Below are 24164 nucleotides of genomic sequence, written 5' to 3' on the forward strand. Positions count from 1 at the left end.
GTTTCCTCGTTTTTCCGGGTTTTAAGTTCCACTCGACATTCTTTGACAACGATTTATTCCAAAAAGGTTCCATTAAAATCTCAATCTTCTTAGACTGCCAAACATTCGTATTTTTTGCGAACGAGAGGTATGGAGACAATGTAAAAACTGTGAGTGGGACTGGGGAGAAACGCTAAAAGATAAGAGCGCTTTTTTCAACGACTTTAGAGAAAAAGTGGCTCGTTTTTCAGTCTACAAGCTACTTTTAAGTAAACAAAAGTGACCGACAACGGTTTCCAGCACGTCACATTTCAGCTCATATACTTTGATGGGACAGTACTACGGGGGTCTACTACGAGTCTGATGTCGGGGGAGCAGGTATGGCGCAGTGGTGTCTGAGAGTACTCACCTCCCACCAACGTGGCCCGGGTTCGATTTCCGGACTCGGCTTCATATGTTGGCGCACAGTGGGGAGCTGGGTCTAGACCAGCCATGACGTCAAAAGCAGAATAGACCCAGTTCCCCACTGTGCGTGGTTTTGGACCCAACCGGAAGTAAAAATATTGCGTGCTTTAGGTCGAAAAGGCGGTGAAAAAAAAACGAGATTTCGAATTTCTTTTTTCGACGTTCGCATCAGCTTACCACGTAGATTTGATCAGGCAAATAAAAAAACCTCTGTCATATACACTTTAACGAGCGCGAACACACTTGGTGCAGATCAGTAAAGGCAAATAGAGAAAACTAATATTTCCTCCCCCTGAATGGTCGCTGAGTGATCAGTCTCGCGCTGTGAACAGAATATGCTACCAGTGATGGAAATGGGTTTTTCTTTACTGAGGGCGTGTGACCGTAGGTTTCAGTCGCCGATTCAAAAAAAGTGATCACGTGACGTTGAATTTGATGATGAAACCTCAAGAATTTAGTTTTATTTCGCAGTTATTAACATCATATAGTTTTTTACGGCAAGGGAATCGAACCGTACAAGATCGTCATCGCGTTATCACATGCTCTGGATCCGTGATCGAAAAACCAACGGGGCGTGAACACGGCTTAAAATTTCCTCGACAGAAATTAGCATTAAGGGTAAGCCAAATATTGAAAACTATTCACCAGGGATTAATTTAAGTTTATACAATACTCGTTTATACGGTATTTACGAACGCATCGTCAAGGGAACCCTTTTATTAGTTAACATGTGGCAGAAAAATGTGTGAAAATAAACTTTGAAAAGAAAACTTGCTACTCGTTTACATGACCAAATCATTTTTTCCAAGTCTAATCAGCTGAAAATTTACCTCGTTGTTTGAACCTCGCCATAATACAGGCTGCGAACTTTACCTTGGTAAACACATCTAGCGTACAGGTGCTGGAACTCAATAAAATCTACTCTTTGCACTCCCACTTGCTTCTTAACAAAAGGCGCCGCGGGTAGCAAGTGTGGAGACTGCAACCCTTTCAATGTTACTACACTATACTATTTCTTGTAGCTTAAAACCAAATTATTTGATCCTGCTTGTATTTACAAAATCACCTTGAGATAATCCAAATTATCTTTTAAAAGCAAACATGTTTTCGAATGTTTTGTGTGTTTTCAATTACTATTGTATTGCATTGGTGCCAAATAACGGACGGACACCTGTATTTACCTGCGGCACACGAATGAAGCTCGAAATTAAATTTACGTGAAGTAGCTTCACAGCTATATGTGTAATGATTTTGGCATCGTACATCCTCGCTCTGTCATTTTTAGCGGTTCTCGTTCAAACAGGTAAAGTGTATTTGCTTATTAGTTTATTTCGATGTTAGTGTCAATGTTTTGTGACGCCCTAGTGTATCTTTCTCAGTATGTCGTCTGTCTGATCTTCGCGCGGTTAAATTGCATTTAACATAATTTTAACATTGTTCCGTGGCAAGAGTTTAGCCAGTTAAAACACTCACCAAAAAAACCTAACTTTTTCTTTATTTTCAGAGAAAGTCACCTTGCTTTTTGCTGGCGACATATCCTTCTCTGGTCCGGTGAAATATTACGTGGAACATAATTATCACTCATACAATGACTCCTTTAGTGATGTAGCTACTCTCATCAGAGAGGCGGACATTGCAGTTGCAAATTTGGAATCTCCGTTTGTTAGCGAAGATGTGTATCCTTACCAGGATAAAGAAAAGGTGGTTATTTTGGATTCCAGTCCTAAAGCTGTGTCAGCATTAAGGTATTGAACTTCTTCTCGACATTCTGATTTTCCTTAAACCTGCAAAATATTAATTTGCTGTTTTTAGTGTGTATTGTGGGATACTCCAATGTTGTGTTGTGTTTATTTACAAGGGAACATTATGCAACGTGACAAAGCTATTCAGTTGCAAATTATGACAAAATATAATTTAGTCAAAAGCAAAATCAGCAAAATACATTTAGCTACAGGTTTTTTACTTTAACGGCAAACCGCAAACGGCAGTTTAAGGTGAGTTGTTTGGCGTTTGAGGTATCGTGAACTCTACCGGTTTAGCTAGACGTCTTCAACCTCGAGCAAATTTGCGTAGAAAGCAAGATAACGGTTAAAGGAAAGATTACTTGTCGAATTCTAAAATTCAAAATTACCAGTGATCTGGTCTATCAGCGCTTTCTTTATCGACGGTTGTGGAAGGCGCACGAAGAAAAGCACACAAACTATTCGTCAAGATTCACTGCAAAATCAAAATTTATTTTTTTCTTTCACGATAAATACAATTCTCTCAAAAACTGCTCTGTTTTGTTACGGATTCTTTGAAAGAAGTAGCTTACCTTAACGTTCACATCCTTCTTGAAATTTGACTAGTTCGCCTTCAAAACATTCGTCCGTTCCACTGGATGTTTTGTGAGAAATATACGGTGAGATTTCGAGAATTTACTTGCGAGCTTTCCCCCGCCATATTGGATTTGCGACATATACAAGTGCATGTTTTGTTTAACAGAAGACAAAATGCTCAATCTGCACTCTTTCAACTTAAATTTTTTCTCTGTGTCTTGACAAATAACTACTTCAGATATCTATAGCGTCAAAACATGAGATAACTAAAACTAAAAAAGAAGAAACCTTGAGGGAAATCACCAACGTGAAAAGCTACCTTTTGCCGTCGAAAACGTGCGTTGAAAACTTCAAACGTGACCTCGGGGCCTGATCACGTGATTCCTAGACGTTTGCGGTTTGACGTTTACAGCCGAAAACCTGAAGCTAAATGTCTCTAATACTTCGATTAAACGTCGGGTGCGTCTTATTTGAACTCGACCATTTAGACCCAGCGCTTATCAATAAAGAACGTTTTTTGTCATTTTTGACAGCCTCGTGATTTAGCAATAAAACAACATCAAAATATCATTTTCTTCGCCTTTTTGAAGTGAATAAACCTTGCAAACAAGTCGTAAAAATTTGGTGCTCAAATGTGGAATGTAGACTACGACTAGACTACGTTAATTTTCTTGAGCGATATTATGCGCTGCTCCAAAGTGGAGAGAGCAATATGCCGTGAACGTATTCATAACATCACAACTGTTGGCTGTTGAAAATCAATTACATAAAGTCTGGTTCAAATAAACAACGGACCTCATATAAAGGCAGATAACTAAGGGACGTAACATTTATTTTAACCCGACTTTGTAGATTTGTGTTTATTCGGAGAACAGTAGCCGTTGTAAGGTTTGGGTAAACGCCCTTACTTAATTAACTTCTTTAATACCACCCGCCTAGAACAGCTTTTGCTATATGCGGGTGGTCCTTCAGTTTTTTTTAAGGAATTGTGAAAATTTATTTGAATTAAATAATGAAGTTGAAGTTGAAGTTACTTAAAGGAACTTTGACACGGATTTTAGCCAAATGTGGGCATAAGAAAACGGCCACCAAATTGAGTGAAATATAAAAATACGTCCCGACCCCCACACCGCCCACCACCAACAAAAACAAACAAACAAGCAAAAAACAGTGAAGGTACATTTCAGTAACACAGCAAATACAAGAGAAGGTGCATATCGATGGACAAAAATTGAAGATTAAAATGGATTCCAATGTGGATTTTTGAAAAACTGTTTGGCTGAACAGTTTTCAAAGTTAATGTTGTTTGTTTGTAACTTTTTATTACAACGCAGCGCTCACTCGTGCGATATTGTTTTCGCCACGAGAACATAAAATTCATATCTTTGAGCCACCGTTAATGTTCTTTTTATTATATAGACAAAAACTAAAGAAGTGAATCAAAAGATCAAACCTTTAATATGTAACCTCTTGCAGCTTGCCGACTGGAAGTTACAAACTCTCTTCTTTGGCCTACTTTGCAAGAACCTTTTCGAATTCTTTTGAGTCGTGTTAAGTTACCTTTTTGATTTTTGTATTTTCCTACTCCTTAGTGAACGATTTTAAGTCGGCTTCAGTGAACTATAAAACTCCATCACCTGCCATCTTTCAACCGGCGTTTGGCAAAGTTTGGCACCGAGTAATGGCGGGCAATGACGTCATCGATATCCTCACTAGTGAAGAGATAGAAAATACGCCACTACGGTCCCGGATGTAATTTCCTATTTTCCAATAAAACACTTGCGTCGCTATAATAATTGTTTGTAACGAAGACATAGTTTTATCATTTAGATCCATTAAGGTTCATATCGAGTATTTTTAATAAAATAGACCAAGAGAAAATGATTGAATGGACTAAACTCAGACTCACACTCACATATCCCAGCCAGCGCCCCTTGTTTCGACCTCTGTCCTTTATTTTGTCTTGAATAGACTAAACAAATTCGTGACACCGTCCCTTTAATGGCTTGTTCTACAAAGTGCCATTTTTGGTAAGAAAATGTTCCCTTGAATTTTGTATTTTCGTTAGTTTTGCAGGATTTGACGCCATTACGCTGGCTAACAATCATATGAATGACTTTGGATCTAAAGGAGCAAACTTTACTGTACAAGTGCTTAAAGAAGCAGGCATAAAATATTTTGGCGTTACTTACGGAAAATTTAACTCCTCACAAGTGAGTACAAATTTTTTGTGTTAAGTCCTCTAATATGGTGTTTACGAATGGGATATGCTATACCTTTTTATTCCCCAACTTGAAAAAGAATTTTCTAGACTTTTTTCCCTCCTTCGTTCCTTCCTTCCTGCCTGCCTGAAAGCCCGCCCGCCCGCCCGCCCGCTGGAAAGAAAAACTACTTTACTGCCTGAAAAGATGCATAACTTTAATTTCTTTTAATTTATATTTTTAAATACAGGAGCCACTTATTATGGAAAGAAATGGGTTAAAAATTGGGTTTTTAGGTTACTGTGACGATATTCTACATCACGGAAAAAACAATTGTACTGGCATAAGATCAATGTTCACCTCTGGTCCAGCTATTTATCAAGACACCATTGCCACAAACGACGTAATGAAGCTGAAAGCGGTATGACTGAAATTATCTAAATAGAATAGAATTCCATTCCTAAGGTGCAGACACTATAAACGTAAACTATGGTGCCATGGTTAACGTCATAGTGGAGTTAAGATTGAATATTCCTGAGCCTCTGTAAGAAATTTATCGTTAACGAAACTGTTTCTCAGGATCTTAAGTGGAACAATTTCTGCTTTTCTAGCATTAAACCTGGTGTTTTACTTCGTCCTAAGTCTACACTTAGGACTAGTGGGTAGGGACTAGATGGGTAGGGACTAGATGAAATTAAACTGAAAACTGAGAAGTTGTCAAAACTTAGCTGACAGTTAAAACTGTCAGCTAAGACATAACACGTTTTTACTGACTCATTGTTGAGATATGAGATCTGCAAAATTTACTTAGGGCTGAGAAATCGCTGAAAATTTAACAGATAACTTGAATTCATCATCATCATCATCATCTTCATCACCATCATTTTTTTTTTAATCATTTAAACATTGAAATCTAGCAGTAGTACTTATTATGGCAAGGCGAGGAGATCTAGAAACCACCATGCTTATAGGGGAGGCCACGTCAGTTATCAATTTGATAGAAATTTACTTGTGGAAGTACGGCTATGTCAATTCAGACTTAATTCATTAAAAATTCAATCAATCAATCAGTTAAATTCTAGCTCTCCTATCCAGACGGTCTTTGCCTTGTTGTTGTTAAAAAATCTAATAGACACCAGTTTTTGATGCGCCTGTACTCGTATTGATCACGACTTCCGTCATGAAATTCAAAGTAGTTCGAGCATGCGGATCTTGCACTGTTACTCTGACACAATTCATGATCACCAAGAGCACAGCAGTCCTAGTTTTAAAGTTGTATCAGTCTCGACATTTGCTCGATTTTCTCTAGATGTTCCGCTGCAGAGTTCTTAGCCTGCGTAGCAGGCGCTGTAGATTCGAGCGCGCGTGTGGGAAACGCGAAAGGCGCGAGAGGGCCACGCGAGGAAAAAATCGATTTTTCTTCGCGTGGCCCACTCGCGATCGCGCTCATTTTAAACGCACTAAAAAAACTACACAGGCGCCTGCTATGTAGGCTACAGAGTTCTTTTTGTTTAAGGTAAACAGCTTAAATAAATTTATACTAATTATAAATTCATTTCATATTCTTCAAGGCTAACGTCGACATTATAGTTGTTTTCATGCACTGGGGTAAAGAACTTCTTCTTGAACCGCTCCCTTATCAACTTCATATAACCAAACATCTGGTGTCTCTTGGTGTGCAAGTTATTATTGGATCACATCTTCATGTGCTACAGCGACATTGTATCCATGGCAACAAATTTGTGACATACAGTTTAGGCAACTTTTTGTTTCCTCCTACAAGACTTCTGGGAGGAAATGATCCGGTAAGTAAGGTAAAGGTTAAGTCCGTACGTACGTACGTTCGTACGTCCGCACGCCACTTGCACCTCGCGTGCTCCTGCTGAGCCCTATACGTCAAAAAATAAAGAAACAGGGAAGAGAAGAGTTAAATAAGTCAATAAAAAATTGAAGTCAAAGAAGAAAGGACCATTTACTACCAGTATTTTCTAGTCTTCAATGCGCGATTATTCAAGCTCTAAAAGTTATTGTCGTTGCTAACAAGGCTGCACCCGCTTAAGGAGGGTCGATGTAGTTTTTTTAGCCGAAGGGTGGTTGTTTTGAAAATTAAAATTATCTAGGAAGCCATTGTTTGATTTTTGCCAAAATACACCATAATGATCAAATATGACCAAATTTTAATTTTTTACCCGTCACTTTGTCACAAAGGTTACCATAGCAACGATTGACGTTTTCTTTTGTTCTCAAACAAGCTTGATTTTCTCGAAATCTAGATTGACTCTTGGTATTCCTTTTTTTATATGTTCAAGTATAGTAGATTGAATACCTGTACACAAAATTTTAGGAAAATCTGTAAGAGCGTTTTAGAGTAAATCAAGAATGAAGTTTTTGGTATTTTCTTATAGTTTCCTATAATCGGCAGTCGATATATTTTAACAAATTAAAGCGAAATGTCTTTCACTTTTAGTTAATGGTCTTTGATGGTGTAAGTATTTATATTTCAGTGAGAGTAACTGTGTTCAAATAATACGAAACAATTTTAAAGCGCCTATTTTATAGTAAAACGGTGTTTTACTGAAAATTTCATTCTTGATTTACTTGAAAACGCTCTTACAGATTTTTCTAAAACTTCGTCAACAGTTAGTCAATCTACTAAACGTTAACATATCAAAAAATAAACACCAAGAGTCAATCTAGATTTCGAGAAAATCAAGCTTGTTTGAGAACAAAAGAAAACGTCAATCGTTGCTATGGTAACCTTTGTGACTAAGTGACGGGTAAAAAATTAAAATTTGGTCATATTTGATTATTATGGTGTATTTTGGCAAAAATCGAACATTGGCTTCCTAGATAATTTTAATTTTCAAAACAACCACCCTTCGGCTAAAAAAACTACATCGTCGTGATCGAGCCTCCTTAATGAATAACTGTGGAGCTTTGCTTTGAGGCTTGGCTAGGTCTATATATTATTTCGTCTCCTCCCTGAATGGGATGCTAGTTCATCGTAGGGCTACCCCGAGTATATGTTATACATGTACACTGCTTGTACCATTTATACACCTGGGTCGACGAGGGCCATTTTGAGTGTTAAGTATTCTGCCCAAGAACAGAACGCAGTAACCCCGGCAAGGGGAAGAGCCCGAACAGAGTCCTGCCAGCTGACCATTAGGGTACCGGGCTTCCTCGGAATATTGTTAAATTTTAGGTGTGCTTGGAATTGTAAACATCATGACTGAGTTCAACATCGCAAATGCCGACTTCGACAAGGGCGGGAGCCCTGACAGGAGCCATTTATCCTATGATTAAAGAAAAAAAGTTAAAGATCTGAAATAAAGAGGTCAATTGCTTTCTGATTTAGATATCTTTACTTGTCGTGGGGTGGGGGGGGGGGGGGGAGTCAGGGAGCATTGGGAACTATTACTGACAATTATTCTCACTGGTTTGTGTGTTTTTACTTTCAGAACTTGTACGGGAGACTTGGTAGAAAACCTGATAAAGTCATGATACAAGTTTACGAACAATATAGTCTTGGGAATAAAGTATTTAAATATTTGAATTTAAGCCAGATGTTTAAAGTAACTGTGACAAGGTATGTACAAGGCTGTTTTTCGTGTCGCAGAGTATCTGGTTTAAATTCTAAATGGGATTATTGCTTTTTTGGAAATCCGTATTTTTCAACGCCTACATCTAAATATTCTGAGGTTTTATTGGGCGAAAATTATTACATCGGTGCAAAGTGCTTCCTTCATAGTTCTCTTAAAACATACAGCTTGGTGACGTTCTAGCGTTGCACTGTTTTATAAGAGTAGTTATTCTGCTAATTTTATTGACTTCTAATTTTTTGTTGACGGTAGACCCCCGGGGGGATTCGCATATGAAAGTGACGAGGATGCTCGTTGTTTCGCTTAGGGGTGTAAATTTCGGATTTTTGGTCTCGCTTAGGGTGTTCCGGGAAAAACGCCAATATTTTTAGCCATAATGGTTTCGTCTAGGGTTACAAACAAAGAAATATACCAATATAAATTCTATTCTTAGTTTTCTGGTATCTTTTAGGGCTCAAGAAAAGCTTGAGCCACACCCAGATTGGTCTCTTTTAGGGGTCCTTTTCAAAATTTCCGACGAGCATCCTCGTCCGTTTCATATAGGAGTCCCCCCTCGGGGGTGGACCTCGGTGAATATGTCTATTCAAGGGCTTTCGTGCGCCTTAATAAAGTGTGTTTTTTTTTTAAGAGAGTGGGAGGGACGTTATTAAGAATAATTAACCAAATAATGGTAATGAAAATAAATATAGAAGACGGTATCTCTAAAAGCGAAACACCATTACATAGTGGTCCTTTTTTTCTCCTTCAATTCTCACGACAAAACATTAAGGACGCTATAGTCTATAATAAGACAAAACGAAAATGGTCAGATTGAAAGCGGCTTTTTGCACCCAACCCTTACCGGGACACCGATCAGTGTTTGAGGAAAATTTCAAATCTCTGCCTCTATTTAGTTTCGAAATTAACGACACACTGCACTTTTTTCAGGAATGGTGTCTTAGAAGCCAAGTACTTCCCCTTGGAAATGGCATTTGATCCAAAAACCAAGCGACTTCACCCTAAGCCTACAAAAAACGCAAAATGGATAACTGTTTGCGGAGAAAAGGATAAAGACTGTCATGAATGTTTTATTAAACAAAACATAAGGAAAAATCATAAATAAAATGTGTTTGAAAGCATTTCCAGTGTTTTATAGCGATATATTTTCACACCCAGCTAAAATACCCTTCAGGTACCAATTTTATGTTGCAGCTTAGAATTAACAAAAGACCCTGTTATTAATGTCGAAATGGTCATGGTGGTTGGCATGGAAATCAATGTATAACTCCAGAATACTGTTGGGTGTTTTGTATTTCGCATTCTCAAATAAAACAGACAAAAAAAGGTAAAGTAGCCACAAAACCGCTTATGAAAAAAAAATAATACAGAGCAATTTACCGATATCACCAAAAGGCAAAATTGAAAAGAAAGCTTTATATATATATTCTGAGCAAGAGAGGATAAACGGTAAAAGAGTGAGTTCCTCTTATAGGCCTTATTTCAAAGGTAATCTCTGTTAAGTTATTTTTAGACATGGTACCCAGTACTCCTGCGGATATAAACGCGCGTTTTGTGAATTTTCTCGCGCGTTTTCGTGGAGTTGGATAATTCTGGTTGTCCCCCCTGAAAACGCAACGCGTGTTAACATCCGCGGAAGCACTGGGTACCATGTCTAAAAATAACTTTAGAGGATTACCTTTGGAAATCCTTTGGAATAAGGCCTGTATGGGGAATTCACTCTCTTACCCTTTACCCTCTTTACCCTCTTACCCTTTTCTAAAATAACCATCGCCATGATTTTGCGTGAACGTGGAAACATTTTTAGAATTATTCGTGGCGCGTGAAAAGCCAAATACTTTGACGTGGTTCCATTTCGCAGAGAGGTATAGGGGACCTTGAACTATGATGATAAAGCTAATTAATTCATATTTGCCTTCTTTCATTTCTCTTTTTAATATGACAACGTTATTGCGGTTAGGTGTACACAAATAAAACAAAAAGTAAAAAAGCATCTTGAAAAGGAAGTTGAGAGGTTAACCTTATGCAAAAACTCCCTAAAAAATGAAATAAATATCAAAACTTAATATCCTTAAATAAGCATTAAGGTACATAAAGGTCGGTACGTGACGAAAATCTGAGCTTTGAGTCTTTCTAGTAACAATATTGACGTATGGAATTTACACAGCTGTTCGACCAAAGTGAATTCATTAGCATTATTGCAAACTAAGGTAAAAATATTCCCTGTAGCACAATATTTCATTGCAAGTTATCTTTTCCTAGAGTGCACACGTGCACTGAGCCAACGGGTATGTATTTTACTTACTTTTTATTTTACAAACGTAAAATAACGTGACGTAGGTCACTTAGGAAGCAAGCACCCTTTTTTTAAATCGTGTTGTAACAAGAGCGAAATTAAGGTGTTCTTGATTGCACGATATTCTTGCATATAATCCTAGAATATTTCTTTATCATTTTGAATCGTTTCTTTTGCATTTTTTTGCAGAAATATAGCATACACTCTTTTTTGTTATACTGCTTTGTGTTTTGTTTGCTTACGACTGCTCAACCGACTTAATTACCTTTTTTCACCTATTTATATGAAAGGTTCGGAATGCTGAAAACAATGCTTTACTTTTTGAAGAACAAAAATGAATATAAACTTCGGTAATTGACAACGAATTGATAATTTGTATCGCATAAATTCAAATTAATTTATAATAGCAAAGTGTAAAATTATAATTTACATTAGCAGAATTTTAAACTAAGTAGAAGCAGCAAAATGTCAGTACTTTAATGACGCCAGAACAACATTTTAGCGATTTTGATAACATATTGTATCAGTAACTGTCATGACTCTGCAAAAAATAATTTAACTGATACAAAATATTAGAACGCGACGTCTTAATAAAAACATATTGTTTGTCTTTGGGTGTTTACTAAAGGAAGGATATGCTTGTTTTAGGATTCACGTTGCATAGAGGTTTCAGCATTTTTTAGCTATAAAATGTTACAAAACTTCGTTGTCTCTCAAAAGTAAAATTCTCTGCACTTTCGACTCAGCGCGGCTACTGAATATCTTCACAGCTCTGAGACGTAGTCTACTATTTTATGCTTGTTTCTCCTCTAACATTAATTAGAAGTGTGTTATTTTTCACCATAAGGAAGTCCTATATAGCGGAAATGACTTCATACGAATACATATGCAACTTTTGGACTCGATTTAATATTAATTGTTTTTTGTTTTTAGTTTACAGTCTCGGTTATCTTTCGGATTTATTGTAAAGACTTTTGGAAAATGAAGGATGTTTCCCGAGGTATCTTCTGAACGTTTGCAATGTTCAGAAATTTGAAGATAACTTAAAAAATCTTCAAACTTGCTTGAAACTCTTCCAATCTACACGGGCGCAGGTTATCGATAACTTGATCCAAAAGTCGTTTACGAGGGTCTGAATGGGTGTACCTCGATAACACTAAAAACTTAATTTTTTGGCTCTGTAATATGAAACAGTAACATTTTATGCATTTTAACACTAACAGTAAAAAAATCACTGTGGCAGCAAACTTTCTCCAAAAAGAAACAAAAACGGCTCCAAATAGGCCAATATTATTTTGTCTAGTATATGAAGAAGCTTTCGGCCATTTTCCGACGATTTTCGATCAGTTCGGAATATTTCCGAAGACTACCGAATATTCCCGAAGACTGCCGAAGATTTCCAAAGACTACCGAAGATGTGCGAAGATTACCGAAGATTTCCGAGGAGAAATCCGAAAATTTTCTCTAAGTTCATAATTGATTTTATTCGATTTTTGAAGAGCAGATAAGAATTTACAATGCTTAATTTTTTCACGAAAAAAACCTCCAAACGCTCAACATTATTTTCTCCGATAACAGTAAACATTAATAAATTGGACAATGTAATAGGCATGAATAGATTGTGCTAGTAAATTCAGGAAAAGTTGCTGCACAATATACCCAAAAGTTGCTCTAAAGTTGCTCAAATATCAAAAGGTTGCTACCAAAATTTAGAAAGGTTGCTTGCTCTAGAGTCGTTGTGTTTTAGACAAATACTAAAACGTGTTTGTTTGTTTGTTTGCCATTTAAACATTTTCATTAAATATTCTTGCAATCATTAAAAGAGGCCAAAAAGCCATTGTTATATGAGAAATATAAATACTTTGTTGTAATCAATATACTCTTTAAACTCAACATAACTTCAATGATAGATAAAAAAAAATAAAAATAATAAATAATAAAAGCTAAAAAAGCTAAAAATCTTTCAAAATGAAACGACCTTTTATGGCTTGGATCGGTTTTATATCAATTTGTTGCTCAAAAGTTGCCAAGGAAGGCAAAAGTTGCCCTATGTTGCTGGTACTACAAAAAGTTGCTCAAAACGCTAAAAGTTGCTCAAAAGTTGCCGAGCACAATCTATTTATGCCTACAATGTAACAGCAAACACTAGAAAATATGGGCAAATAACACTAAACCAGGGGGGGGGGGGGGGGGGCAACTTCCCGTACATTCTCTTATATGAAATCTGAGCGTTGCTCTCACAACTTGCAAAGCAATCATCGGGGTGGTAGTCAGCGGATGCCTTTAAGGCGTATGAGCAGTTCCTTTCTTTGTGAACTTGCCGAAACAATAACGCCATGGGACCAGTGAGAGAGTTCGATATTTTTTTTTAATCCGGAGTAATGAAAAAGAAGGCTTTCTAAGTTTTGTTTTTAGAGCAGCAAAAACGTCTCCAAAAAGGTTGATGGTGTCAATATGTATGAGGGGTTATCCCCGCCATAATTGTTTTTTCATTTTAAGGTAGTGTTCTTCTTTTTATTGTAGCAACTGTCATTTCGCTTTAGTCGTTTTTCTTCCGCGAAAGGCACATTTTGTGAAATTATGTATCAAGTTCCATCAAATATGGTTATGCCGAATTAAGAATGCACCCATGGATGCTCAATTTGAGCAGAATTCAGGAAGCCAAATTCGACAGAATTTGGTCACTCGAATTTTGCTTAAAAAAGAAAAAGGAGCGGTCACTCAGCAAAACGCGAAAGCGCGCGAATGTGTGGTGTCGTTCTCTTGTTGTTCGTGTTTTGGAAGTTCTGGCCGTATGATGTCTGTGAACGATAATACAGATAAGGCTGTGAGTCTTCTCAGAGAAGCGGCGAATTTGCTTGCAGGAGGAAAGAGGCGAAAACCCAAAACATCGAGCTCAGACTAAACGCTCGTTAAAATTGATGCAAGATACATATCCTAAGCGACAGTAAATAACGTATCTCTAAAACAAAGCAATAGCTTTGCAAAATAAAGCTACGCAGTCTCTGGCTAAAGTGGACAGAAATAAATATGTCATCCGTGATAAAAAGCAACACACATTGCAACACTATAAACAGCCGGGCCCGGCCTTGCAAATATAGAATGCAAGTACATAATCAACATATTCACGGAAATATTAAGATCTGTGTCCTTCCAGAGCGAGCATTTTGAGAGCTTAAAACACATCTTGCGAATATGAATGAGCCAAGACTAACTGCAATAGCAAAATTTAATACAGAGGTGTCAAAATGTACTAACGGGAAACCGTGCAGATCTATCATCTCTACACATCTGCTGAGCGGCAGTCTTTCGACTCTACTTTATAACCTAAAATCGCCTTCTTATAATACAAGTGACAGAGCATAGTGCCCTTTCTAAACAACTTTGAAGCGTCAAAATAAATTGGACGACCAAATCCAATTTTACCGAACGGCTTATTTTGTACAAAAGTCACGAAGTAGGAGTCTGTGTAGGCCTGTCATCTGTTTTTTGCGAAGCTATTTGTGGAATGTTAAATCGACGTTCTACGAGAAATTGTAGCTGTTCTTGAGGAACGTCTAACTTTGGCCGTCCACGCTGCCCAGTAAAAATACTACCTGCCTGAAATGCATCTGTACTATCGTTAGCGTTGGCATACTAACTATGGCGTTGGTAACCGCTTCTCTCGCTTCACGAACGAGGTGGATTATACGTGCGTTTGCTCTGGTACCTTCAGTGTCCAAGTATCTCGCGAGCACATTTAACACCCAATCTAACCTGAACACTGTATAATCAAACGTATCGGAATCGTGGTTGCCACCCTCTAAAAATCTCACTACATCAATAAGATGAGTACGAAGGCATTCGCGCACTTCACCACAATCTACCGTCGTGGCGGCCATGTTTTTGCTGAGTGACCGCTCCTTTTTCTTTTTTAAGCAAAACCGCTGACAAGTATGTTTGAGGGCTCAGTGAGTTGAATTTCGCAAAATTCGAGTGACCAAATTCTGTCGAATTTGGCTTCCTGAATTCTGCTCAAATTGAGCATCCATGGGTGCATTATTAATTCGGCATAACCATATTTGATGGAACTTGATGCATAATTTCACAAAATGTGCCTTTCGCGGAAGAGAAACGACTAAAGCGAAATGACAGTTGCTACAATAAAAAGAAGAACACTACCTTAAAATGAAAAAACAATTATGGCGGGGATAACCCCTCATAAATATGTGGTGTTTGTTAGGAAATGAAGCCAACACGGAAATGTATGGTAATGAAAACGTGAATATTCGCGCGCCGGTCGGAGCTATTGTTCTTGCTCTATTGTTCCGAGGTTGTTTGTTGACTTGGTCGTTCTTTGTTTTACCTCATTTAAGGAATTCCATTGGGAATCCACTTCCACTAGAGCAAGGGAGTGAGAGCCTAGTGTTCTGTTTTTGTTTTTGTTGTTGTTATTTTTTTTTTCGACAGTCGTTAATGACCTTTAGTATTATTGGCTAACCAAACAGATTAGTGTCAGTTGATTGATGCTTGTGAAGATGGCAAAGACAATCTTTGAAGCACTCTTCATTGCAGCCTTCGTCAGCTGTCTGTCTGTTGCCCTTGCCGCATGCGCAGATGGCCCCTCGTGCGATTTAAAGACCTACTGCCTTGTAAGTGATTGATTGACTAAATGATTGATTGATTGATTGATTGATTGATTGATTGATTGATTGACGGATTGAGTGATTGGTTGGTTAGTTGATTGATTGGTTGGTTGATTGGTTGGTTGGTTGGTTGATTGACATGTTTCATTAAGGTTATACTTTCTTTGTTGCAAAAAAAAACACCGGTCACGTCTTGTTAGGTTTGGAAAGAGACAAGCGAAGAACTTAGAGCGGTTTACACAATTACAACTCATCAACCGTGACTTTTTTTCAACTTTCCCCACACAGAACAAAGCGATTTCTTGTCTTACTGGCAAAAGTCTTGTTAACCAAAGTCAAGGTATTTATGCGTAACCTATATTCATAAATTCTTCTTTCAGATATTAGAAAAAAAATGACATTATATATATTATTCAATAGCAATGCAAAGTCATAATGTGTCGTGTCGACTTTTCCGTATACGTTATTCACCACAACCGTAATAAGACTCCAATATAACTAAGCTCATTATAGATGTTCGGTTTGGCATTGTCGTGATTAGTCGACATATTTGCGTTGCGACATCTTACTACCTAAACTAAACTAGCTGGGCAATCAGAGACAACAAAGATAAGCAATGGTTATGTTTTTGTGACCACCGGTTTCATTAGCATTACTTGCTAGAGGCCTATTCGTACTGCATAAATTATCGATATAGCATATAAGTGGCACAGATTATGAATAAATTGACATTGCTCAAGTGCATCGGCGAAGGAAATATACCAAGTGCGATAAGTAACCAGCTAGTTGTTTGTAGAATGTCGTTGGGAGTCTGTTAGGGGTGATCATTTCGCTTGAGGGCGTTATGACTGGTACAACATTACCCACCCACCCACCCATAGTGTACTTAGCTTGCGCTGCGACTCTTGTCGCGTCGCCGAATTTTATCCCCAATCTTAATCCAATCTAAATGCGATGCGATAATTGTTGCAGTACAGAATAGTATACTATTTGGTCAGGTGCCGAGGTGCCCACATAAAGGATCCTAGCCAGCCACGCCTCTGTTATTGTTTACATCCGGGCAACTGCGGAGAGCCTCGCTTCGGTTTATATGTGACGCAGACGTCAACAGACAGCGACAAAATTTGACAACGCGTGAAAGTTTTCATTCGAATCAATTCTAAAAGATCTGCCATCCAGAATGGAAGTAATGGACGTCGAAGACGGCGACAGCCTTATAGATATCGAAGAATCTAGCTATCCAGGGCAATTTAGAAGCACAAATATATTTATGGTTCGCCCGTTGTCAGACGCGCAAGGCAAAACGAAGCACAGATAATTACTTAAGATTTTGATGGTAGTTTAAGATGCGAATACAATGCGTACGCGAGATTGCGCTTGGATTGTCGGTCACAATTAAAATTACCCGATACAGTGGAACCTCGATTTAACGAACCTTTACTAAGAGAAGTCCTCGATATAGCGAACGATATAATTCGCCGTCCCTATATATAACGAAACCTCGTTATAGCGAACTTATTTTGCCAGTCTGTTGGCCCTTCGTTATATCGAGGTTCCACTGTAGTAGATGGTTTTCAAAATGGTGGATTATGCTCTTGATGCACGCAATGCGTCATGGTTTACTAGGATCCTTTAAAAGGTCAACAAAAACAAAATGGTTACAAGCACATCAAAATGTTTGCAGAAAATTAAACCAGTTACCTTGTAGGCTGCGATCACGTATTCACTTTCCGAGTAATAAAAGAGCGCCTGGTCGCAGGTACTTAGTCGGTAACATTTTAAAGTTAACGCTCATCAAATGCAAAATTTAACAGCCAGCACCTGTATACCGTTTGAACATGAAGCAGAGTATTGCAAAAATCAGAAACACAGAGGAAAGTGTAAAATTTGTAAATTTATAATTAATCGCGAAAAGTATCTGCATACGTACCACCAATAATTAAGTCATGTACTGCCAAGCTTCGGCATTGGAGTGACAGAAGGGGTTTAGCAAGAATAACAACTGTTTATGGTATTAAAGTTACTTAATATGTTTGTGTTACATCTTAGTCAATGGAGACAAATTACAAGAATTGGAAAACGAGGTAAATATATATTATCTCGTGTCATATCATTTTTTAGTGGTTTTATTCGTTTTGTTTTGTATTGTTGAGTTTTTGTTTGTTTTGTTTCCTAGCTTAATTTCATTTGATTTAATCCTATTCTTTCACTTAATAAGAGCTAGGATGGGTGACAGTTGGATCTCCAAACATGAGTGCCTTTAAAAATTTAAAAGTAGTGTTTTTAAGAATCGGATGCAAAAAGGGGAGGGTGGGAAGGGGGGGTGGTGTCCTTTGCGTTTAAAGGATCGTGGGCTTAAGTCAATTTGAATAATTTTCAATCTGCCTGCTCAACCAACTATCACAGAGGATAGAGGGATTTGGCGTAAAAGAGAACAGCGAGTTAGTGTGAGATGGGAACGGGTGAAACGGCACATTAGTAGCGGAGGGTGGGGAAGGTGTTGATGAAAAGAGGAGAAGTAGGAAGGGAAAAGCTTGCTAAATCCTGTGCCTTTCCATGCGTCCCCGTGTTCATATTTTTTTGTGGGTTAAGTTTTATTTTTTCAATTGCGCGGCGAAAGTGGACAAGGCAGATATTTAGTTTTATATTTACATTTTTGGATTGCCCAAATTAAAGCTCAGCTAGCCAGTGCAGGTCAACCCGGTGGTTTTGCAAAGCTCGACCAAAACGGTCGTTTGTCTCAGAGCCTGCTCCCAGCAGGATATGATCAGTATTCGGCATTCGATCTGGCCTGGCAGTCTCTTCACGTGGCTGCCGCTGCCGCCTGCAGAGGAAGCACCGCCTCAGGTGGAAAAGGTTGCTGTGAAAACAAAGTGATGGTGAGGAACACCGCCGACTTGAAAACTTGCGCACTGATTTGTTCCCAGAGCTCTTATCCCAACTGTGACGGTGAGGTTTCTCTGTACGGAAGAGAAGGCAAGGCCAATAAAAATGGAGAGATGGTGGGGTCGTTCTACAACTATGAATGCAACAGTTCACAAAACGGGGGCAGTGAGGCTTCTAGCGCCGACGAAGGTGTAAAGAGTGCCTTCATTTATTTCAGCTTCTGCTGCTGCCGAGCCTAAGAGGTTTTTTAGGGAGCTGACACACGAAGCAGCATGGAGCAAGGACGTAATCACAAAATATAGCGGGAATGTATCACAATAGAATGTACCTAGGACATGTGGCGAAAATATTTCCCCCCGTGGGTTCTGAATACTTTTTTTCGCTGCAACATGTACCCGTTTCATTTTCTTGTACCTGTGTACATGTTGTGAATATGTCCTTACTATATGTCGATGCAACATGTCCATTTGTGTGTCAACACCTTTAAAACCACTATAGAAAAGCATTTTCAAGCTCAGCAAGAAAACATGTAGAAACGTGTAGTTTCTAGGCATAATATACTTTGAAATTAGCAAGAAAATGTAAAATAAAAAGAGCAAAAAAATGCATTAATCTGTTGTTTTCTTTTTTGTTGCTTTGCTTTTCTAAGATGGTTGTTTAGCTGTACGTATTATATAAATCCGGGTCAGCACCAAACAATCCAGGTCTTCACGTCTTTGAAATCAAAACAGCAGCTCCATTATCAGTTTTTAATACCAACTGGGCTTGTTATAGAAATTAAATTCTGATATTCGTCCTTTCGCTACACTTGTCCGCATACAAGGGGTCATGTTGCAGCTAAAGGACATGTCAAAACATCAAACATCACATTCTGCACACACTAGGGAATATAGAGTAGGGAGGATGGAAAGGACACTTCCACTCTCACCATAACTTCTTCGGCTATCTTTTACTGAATTTTCTGGGTCCGCCCCTGAGGTCCTTCTTAACATTATCACGCCTGCTATTGCAATGTAAACAATTGGAATTGCGAAAGGCACTGGGCTTACATTAAGTTTACATTTATTCAACTACTAAGATATTTTAGCCAGTGTGATCGCAATCTCGTCCCCATGCAGAGGCCACAATCCTCTTGATCAGCCCCACGAATGGAGACCTCTGGGCTAGACTGAAAGCACACCAGAAAGACGGTCCTTTGTGATCCTTTCTAGAGCAGTTTCGTTTTGTGACCGCTGGTCAAGGGGAAAGCGGGCTTTGGGAACGAGAGTGGTGTGAATGATGCTTTTCGTGATGCGCAGAACATGTGCGCAGTTAGAAAAGGAGACACCACCCTTAAAGGGACAGTGTCACAATGATTTAGTGTTACTTGAAAATGCAATGAAGGTCTTTGTATTAATAATAAGCCACTAATAATGGCCTGATGTCACGTGACTTTCTACACAGAGTGCAAAATAATTTCACTGTGCCTTGATAGAACGAGAACCCCCCCCCCCGGGGGAGGGGGGTGGGGGTTGTGTACAAAAACTTTGATCGGAATATCAATCAGTTTTGATATATAAAGACCTGCAGGAAACAACTGAAAGAGGGGGCGAAGGAGAGAAAACCTAAACAGTGAAGCTAATTACAACAAGAGTAACGTCTTTATTATGTTCAATGTTGAGAGGTAAACATTCAACAGTTATACAAAGTATTACATTGTGAATCTACACTAAGAAAGACGTTCTGTATGCTTTTGTATTTTACTTCCGGCAACAGCAGAAGCTGTAATAGGTAGATGGGCCTGAAACTCGGTGATGCCAGTGACAAATACTTTCCTTGGGAAATGGCATTTGATCCAAAAACCAAGCGACTTCACCCTAAGCCTAAGTTATCCAAATGGATAACTGTTTGCGGAGAAAAAGAGAAAGACTGTCATAAATGCAAATTAAATAAAACATAAGGCAAAATCATAAATAAAATGTGTTTGAAAGCATTTCCAGTGTTTTATAGCGATATATTTTACCACCCAGCTAAAATATCCTTCAGGTACCAATTTTGTGTTGCAGCTTAGAAATAATAATAATAGAAAAAAACCTGTTGCTAATGACATAATGGTCATGGTGGTTGGCATGGAAATCAATGTATAACTCCAGAATACTGTTGTATTCTCAAATACAACAGACAAAAGAAGGTATAGTAGCCACAAAACCGCTGATGATAAAAAATAATACAGAGCAATTTATTGATATCACCGAAAGGCAAGCTTGAAAAAAAAAAGCTTTATACAGATATATTCTGAGCAAGAGTGGATAAAGGGTAAAAGAGTGAATTCCCCATTTAGGTCTTATTTCAAAGCTTATCCCTCTAAAGTTATTTTTAGATAGGTACCCAGTACTCCCGCGGATATAAACACGCCTTTCGTAGATGTTCTCGCGTGTTTCCGTGGAGTGGGACAATTCTGGTCGCTCCCCCCCCCCCCCCCTAAAAACGCGCGAGAACATCCACGCAACGCGTGTTAACATCCGCAGAAGTACTTGGTACCATGTCTAAAAATAACTTTAGAGGGATTACCTTTGGAAATCCTTTGGTATATGGCCTGTATAGCTTGTACAATATGCCGAATCATGGTTTAGTTTACAATCTGTAAAGAAAAGTACATATGAACCTCTCTTATTCGGACACCGAAGGGGCAGAGCAATGTGGCTGTATAAGAGAGGTGTCCGTTTTATACAGGTCACCACTATGACGTCACTTTTGACTTCATTGACAGCTTAAAGTATTTAGTAACTTGAAATGTTCTGCAACTCAATGCTGCAGGTAAAAAAGTTAACACTAAGCAAAAATCCGAAAACGTCTTAGATGAACAAAGCGTTACGTTTATGTAACAACAAACAGGAAATTGCATAACGAACACAAAATATCATGGCCTGATCACCGTAGAGTTCGTACTAAAGAGGTTAAATTTATATGAATTTGTTCCCTGCGGTCGGGATATAGTCTTGACAATGTACCAATATAGTAAGGGAAAGTTTGATGTTGATCTTGGAAATTTTTTTGCAATGACGTCAACAGTTGAAATTTATTTAACTGTTTGCCAAATTAAATTCGTCAGTTAGGATTGCTATCTGACGAAACTGAGATAACGTTATTTTCTTATAAGAACGTCAGTAACGCATCGAATTTAAATAGCTGTTCGACAAGAGTAAATACATTTATAATATAGATGGCAAAATTACTGAATGCTGATTGGCTGAGACAGAGGGCATTGTTCCTTAATTTTGGTAATTGCCCCGGGCAAAATTACTTGATCCTGATTGGATAAACAGGAAAATTGCTCGTTTCTGATTGGCTGAGCGCGCTGCACTTCGTTGGCTTCAAGACGGCGGGATTTCGAATTAGGTTACAGTAACACAAATGATACAACTAGCTAACTATGCTAAAGTTCATTCTATAAACTTTTATAGCCAGACAGTTGTCTGGATGTAGGCCAATGGCAAATAGTGTACCATAGAAAGTAAGGATCTCATGTGTTGAGATCTCAGTGTTGCAACATTTATATCTAAACGGCCATTGCAATCATTGTCCTTTCGAGACAAGAAAAGCGTACAGTTTCATTGCGTTACATTACACAATCCGACACCGCGGGGGCCACGAGTGAATCGCTTCATTAACTGCGCTTTAATGTTTGGCCTTAAAGCTTAATTTAAAACGAATTACATAATAATAATAATAATAATAATAATAATAATAATAATAATAATAATAATAATAATAATAATAATATTCAATACTTATATTGCGCTTTTTCTATAAAAATATTCAAAAGCGCATTACAATAATTATTATTAAACGAAATTAAAAAAGTTACTCAAATTACAATATTTACATATTAAAATTTCCAGAGTAATAGTGAAAGGTAGTAAATAGTGAAATTTAAGAATCACAATATTAAATCAAATGAATAACAAATCTAGCTAAAAGCCTTTCTAAATAAATATGTTTTAACAGAACGTTTAAAAGACTCGATGGATGTTTCCTGTCTTATTGGCAGAGGAAGACTGTTCCATAAGAATGGGGCAGCTATCAAAAACGCGCGATCTCCCAAAGACCTTTTCGTTTTCAGCCGAGGTCTTTCTAACAATATACCACTATTGTTACGGCGTAGTTGATAATGTGAGGCCGGTAAGACAGAGACTAGGTCCTTAAGATAGCTAGGCGCTACACCGTGAAGTATCTTGAATGTAATAAGAAGAATCTTAAAATCTATGCGAAAGCGCACTGGTAACCAGTGGAGTTCACGTAGTAAAGGAGTAATGTGATAATACTTAGGTGCGCGGTAAACTAATCGTGCACTGGCATTCATGACTTACATCAACAGGAAAAGTATTGGAAATGCACCTAACTTTGTGGCTCAAAAGTCCAAATTTCTTATTTTTCTGCGTTCGTTTCCTCTCGCAAATTGCTATAATCATGCTTGATTTTTCCCGCAAATTCTGCTTGGCCCCTCAGTTTTAGACAGTTGCAATCAGCTTTTTTATAGCTTGAGCGTTTGTGCACGGTGGATTTAGTGCAAGACCTTGAAGCAGTTATAAATGTGATGAAGTTTATGCTCTCTACTTAAATGTTTAGTTCTCAGGGCTAACTTGAAACTTTCAACGAAATGTCAATTTCAAAACCCAATGATCCCTGCATGTTTTACTCGCTTTTTTATTACTTTCAAATGGGGGACAAACAATGTAAATTGGTTGCCCAAAAGAAAATTAATATAATTTTTTCTGAAGTAGAGTGAATAAATAAAAGATATCCGAAAAAGAATTCAGTGCATTGATACCTTCGGATAACGGCGCAAAATTAATTTAAGAACTTAAGCAAGCGGGCGAAAATTGTACACAACTATTTCAATGTGTTTTATTTTTCATTTGACATGCCTCTTTATTCCGCTTTCAACCCATGCCATTTTTTAAGATCAAGTTTCAGATCAGTTTCAGATCAGTTTCATTCAGAAACAGCTAAGATTAGTACGTGACGAAATTGAGCAAAGTAAATTCATTAGCATTGTTGCAAACTAAAGTAAAAATATTCCCTGTAGCACATTATTTCATTGCAAGTTATCTTTTCCTAGAGTGCACACTGAGCCAACGGGTATGTATTTTAATTAATTTTTGTTTTACGAAATAATTTACCTTGACAAAATTGGGTCAATTAGGAGTCAAGTGCTCTTTTTTAAAATCGCGTTACAGGGAGTAAAAATCTTGTCACAAGAGCCGAATTAACGTGTTCTTGATTGCACGATATTCTTGCATTATACTACTAGAATATTTTTTTATCATTTTGAATCTCTTCCTTTACATTATTTTTCGTTGAAATACAGTTATCTCTCTGGTTTGTTTTATCAGCGAAAAGTTGGATTTTTATGAGGTTTAGTGCTTACTGTTTTTAATCACGAAAGTGTTGATCTATCACCGTGTTTATGGCTGCTCAACCTACAAGTTAACTGTAACAGTATTTTTCAACGACTGAAAGAAGGTGCAAAAAAATAATAAAAAAACCGCTTACTTCGAGAAAAAAAATAATAAAAACTTCGGCTATTGACAATGATTTGATAACAAAGTGTATTTCAGTGATTACTTTAACTACACCAAAACAATATTTTAGCGATTTATGACATCGCTCTCCGCAATATGTTATTTAACGGATATAAAAATATAATATAATAATATATTATGCTATTATTTTTTATCTTTTTTTGTCTAAATCTCTTCTCCTTGCTGTAGCAATCAGCTTACCGTTTTTTCTTCGTATTTGCGCGTTTACTA

At 37.8% G+C, this 24164-nt stretch overlaps 2 protein-coding genes across 4 annotated transcripts in view; both read left to right on the forward strand.

The window, feature by feature from the left end:
* The first annotated feature begins 1633 nt into the window (after positions 1-1633).
* On the forward strand, positions 1634-9677 carry LOC144655667 (capsule biosynthesis protein CapA-like). The gene is made up of 7 exons (XM_078515963.1): positions 1634-1747; positions 1949-2189; positions 4831-4975; positions 5214-5384; positions 6535-6768; positions 8425-8552; positions 9493-9677. Exons 1-7 carry the CDS (start codon positions 1690-1692, stop codon positions 9665-9667), a joined length of 1152 nt encoding a protein of 383 aa, XP_078372089.1. The 5' UTR covers positions 1634-1689; the 3' UTR covers positions 9668-9677.
* A 1115-nt stretch (positions 9678-10792) lies between these two features.
* The window catches only part of LOC144655704 (uncharacterized), a 19454-nt gene continuing 6082 nt past the window's right edge, over positions 10793-24164 (forward strand). The window contains exons 1-4 of one of the 3 annotated variants that reach the window (XM_078516004.1): positions 10793-10850; positions 15346-15489; positions 15772-15823; positions 17533-17567. In XM_078516004.1, the coding sequence (XP_078372130.1) occupies positions 15364-15489; positions 15772-15823; positions 17533-17567 (213 nt within the window). In that variant the 5' untranslated portion in view covers positions 10793-10850; positions 15346-15363. Of the gene's footprint in view, positions 10851-15269; positions 15490-15771; positions 15824-17532; positions 17568-18142; positions 18967-24164 lie in introns of those variants that run through there. The other 2 variants (XM_078516003.1, XM_078516002.1) reach the window with 2 other exon arrangements.

This window comes from Oculina patagonica, chromosome 5, assembly GCF_052425735.1.
Source record: "Oculina patagonica isolate OP01 chromosome 5, crgOcupat, whole genome shotgun sequence".
NCBI classification, from domain to species: Eukaryota; Metazoa; Cnidaria; class Anthozoa; order Scleractinia; family Oculinidae; genus Oculina; species Oculina patagonica.

What these genes read in the sequence shown, in the direction of transcription:
- LOC144655667 (XM_078515963.1), top strand. Translation starts at nt 1,690, where the DNA reads ATGATTTTGGCATCGTACATCCTCGCTCTGTCATTTTTAGCGGTTCTC. An exon ending in AAAGCTGTGTCAGCATTAAG is followed by an intron (nt 2,190 to 4,830) that starts GTATTGAACTTC and finishes TATTTTCGTTAG; the next exon opens with TTTTGCAGGATTTGACGCCA. An exon ending in TTCTGGGAGGAAATGATCCG is followed by an intron (nt 6,769 to 8,424) that starts GTAAGTAAGGTA and finishes TTTTACTTTCAG; the next exon opens with AACTTGTACGGGAGACTTGG.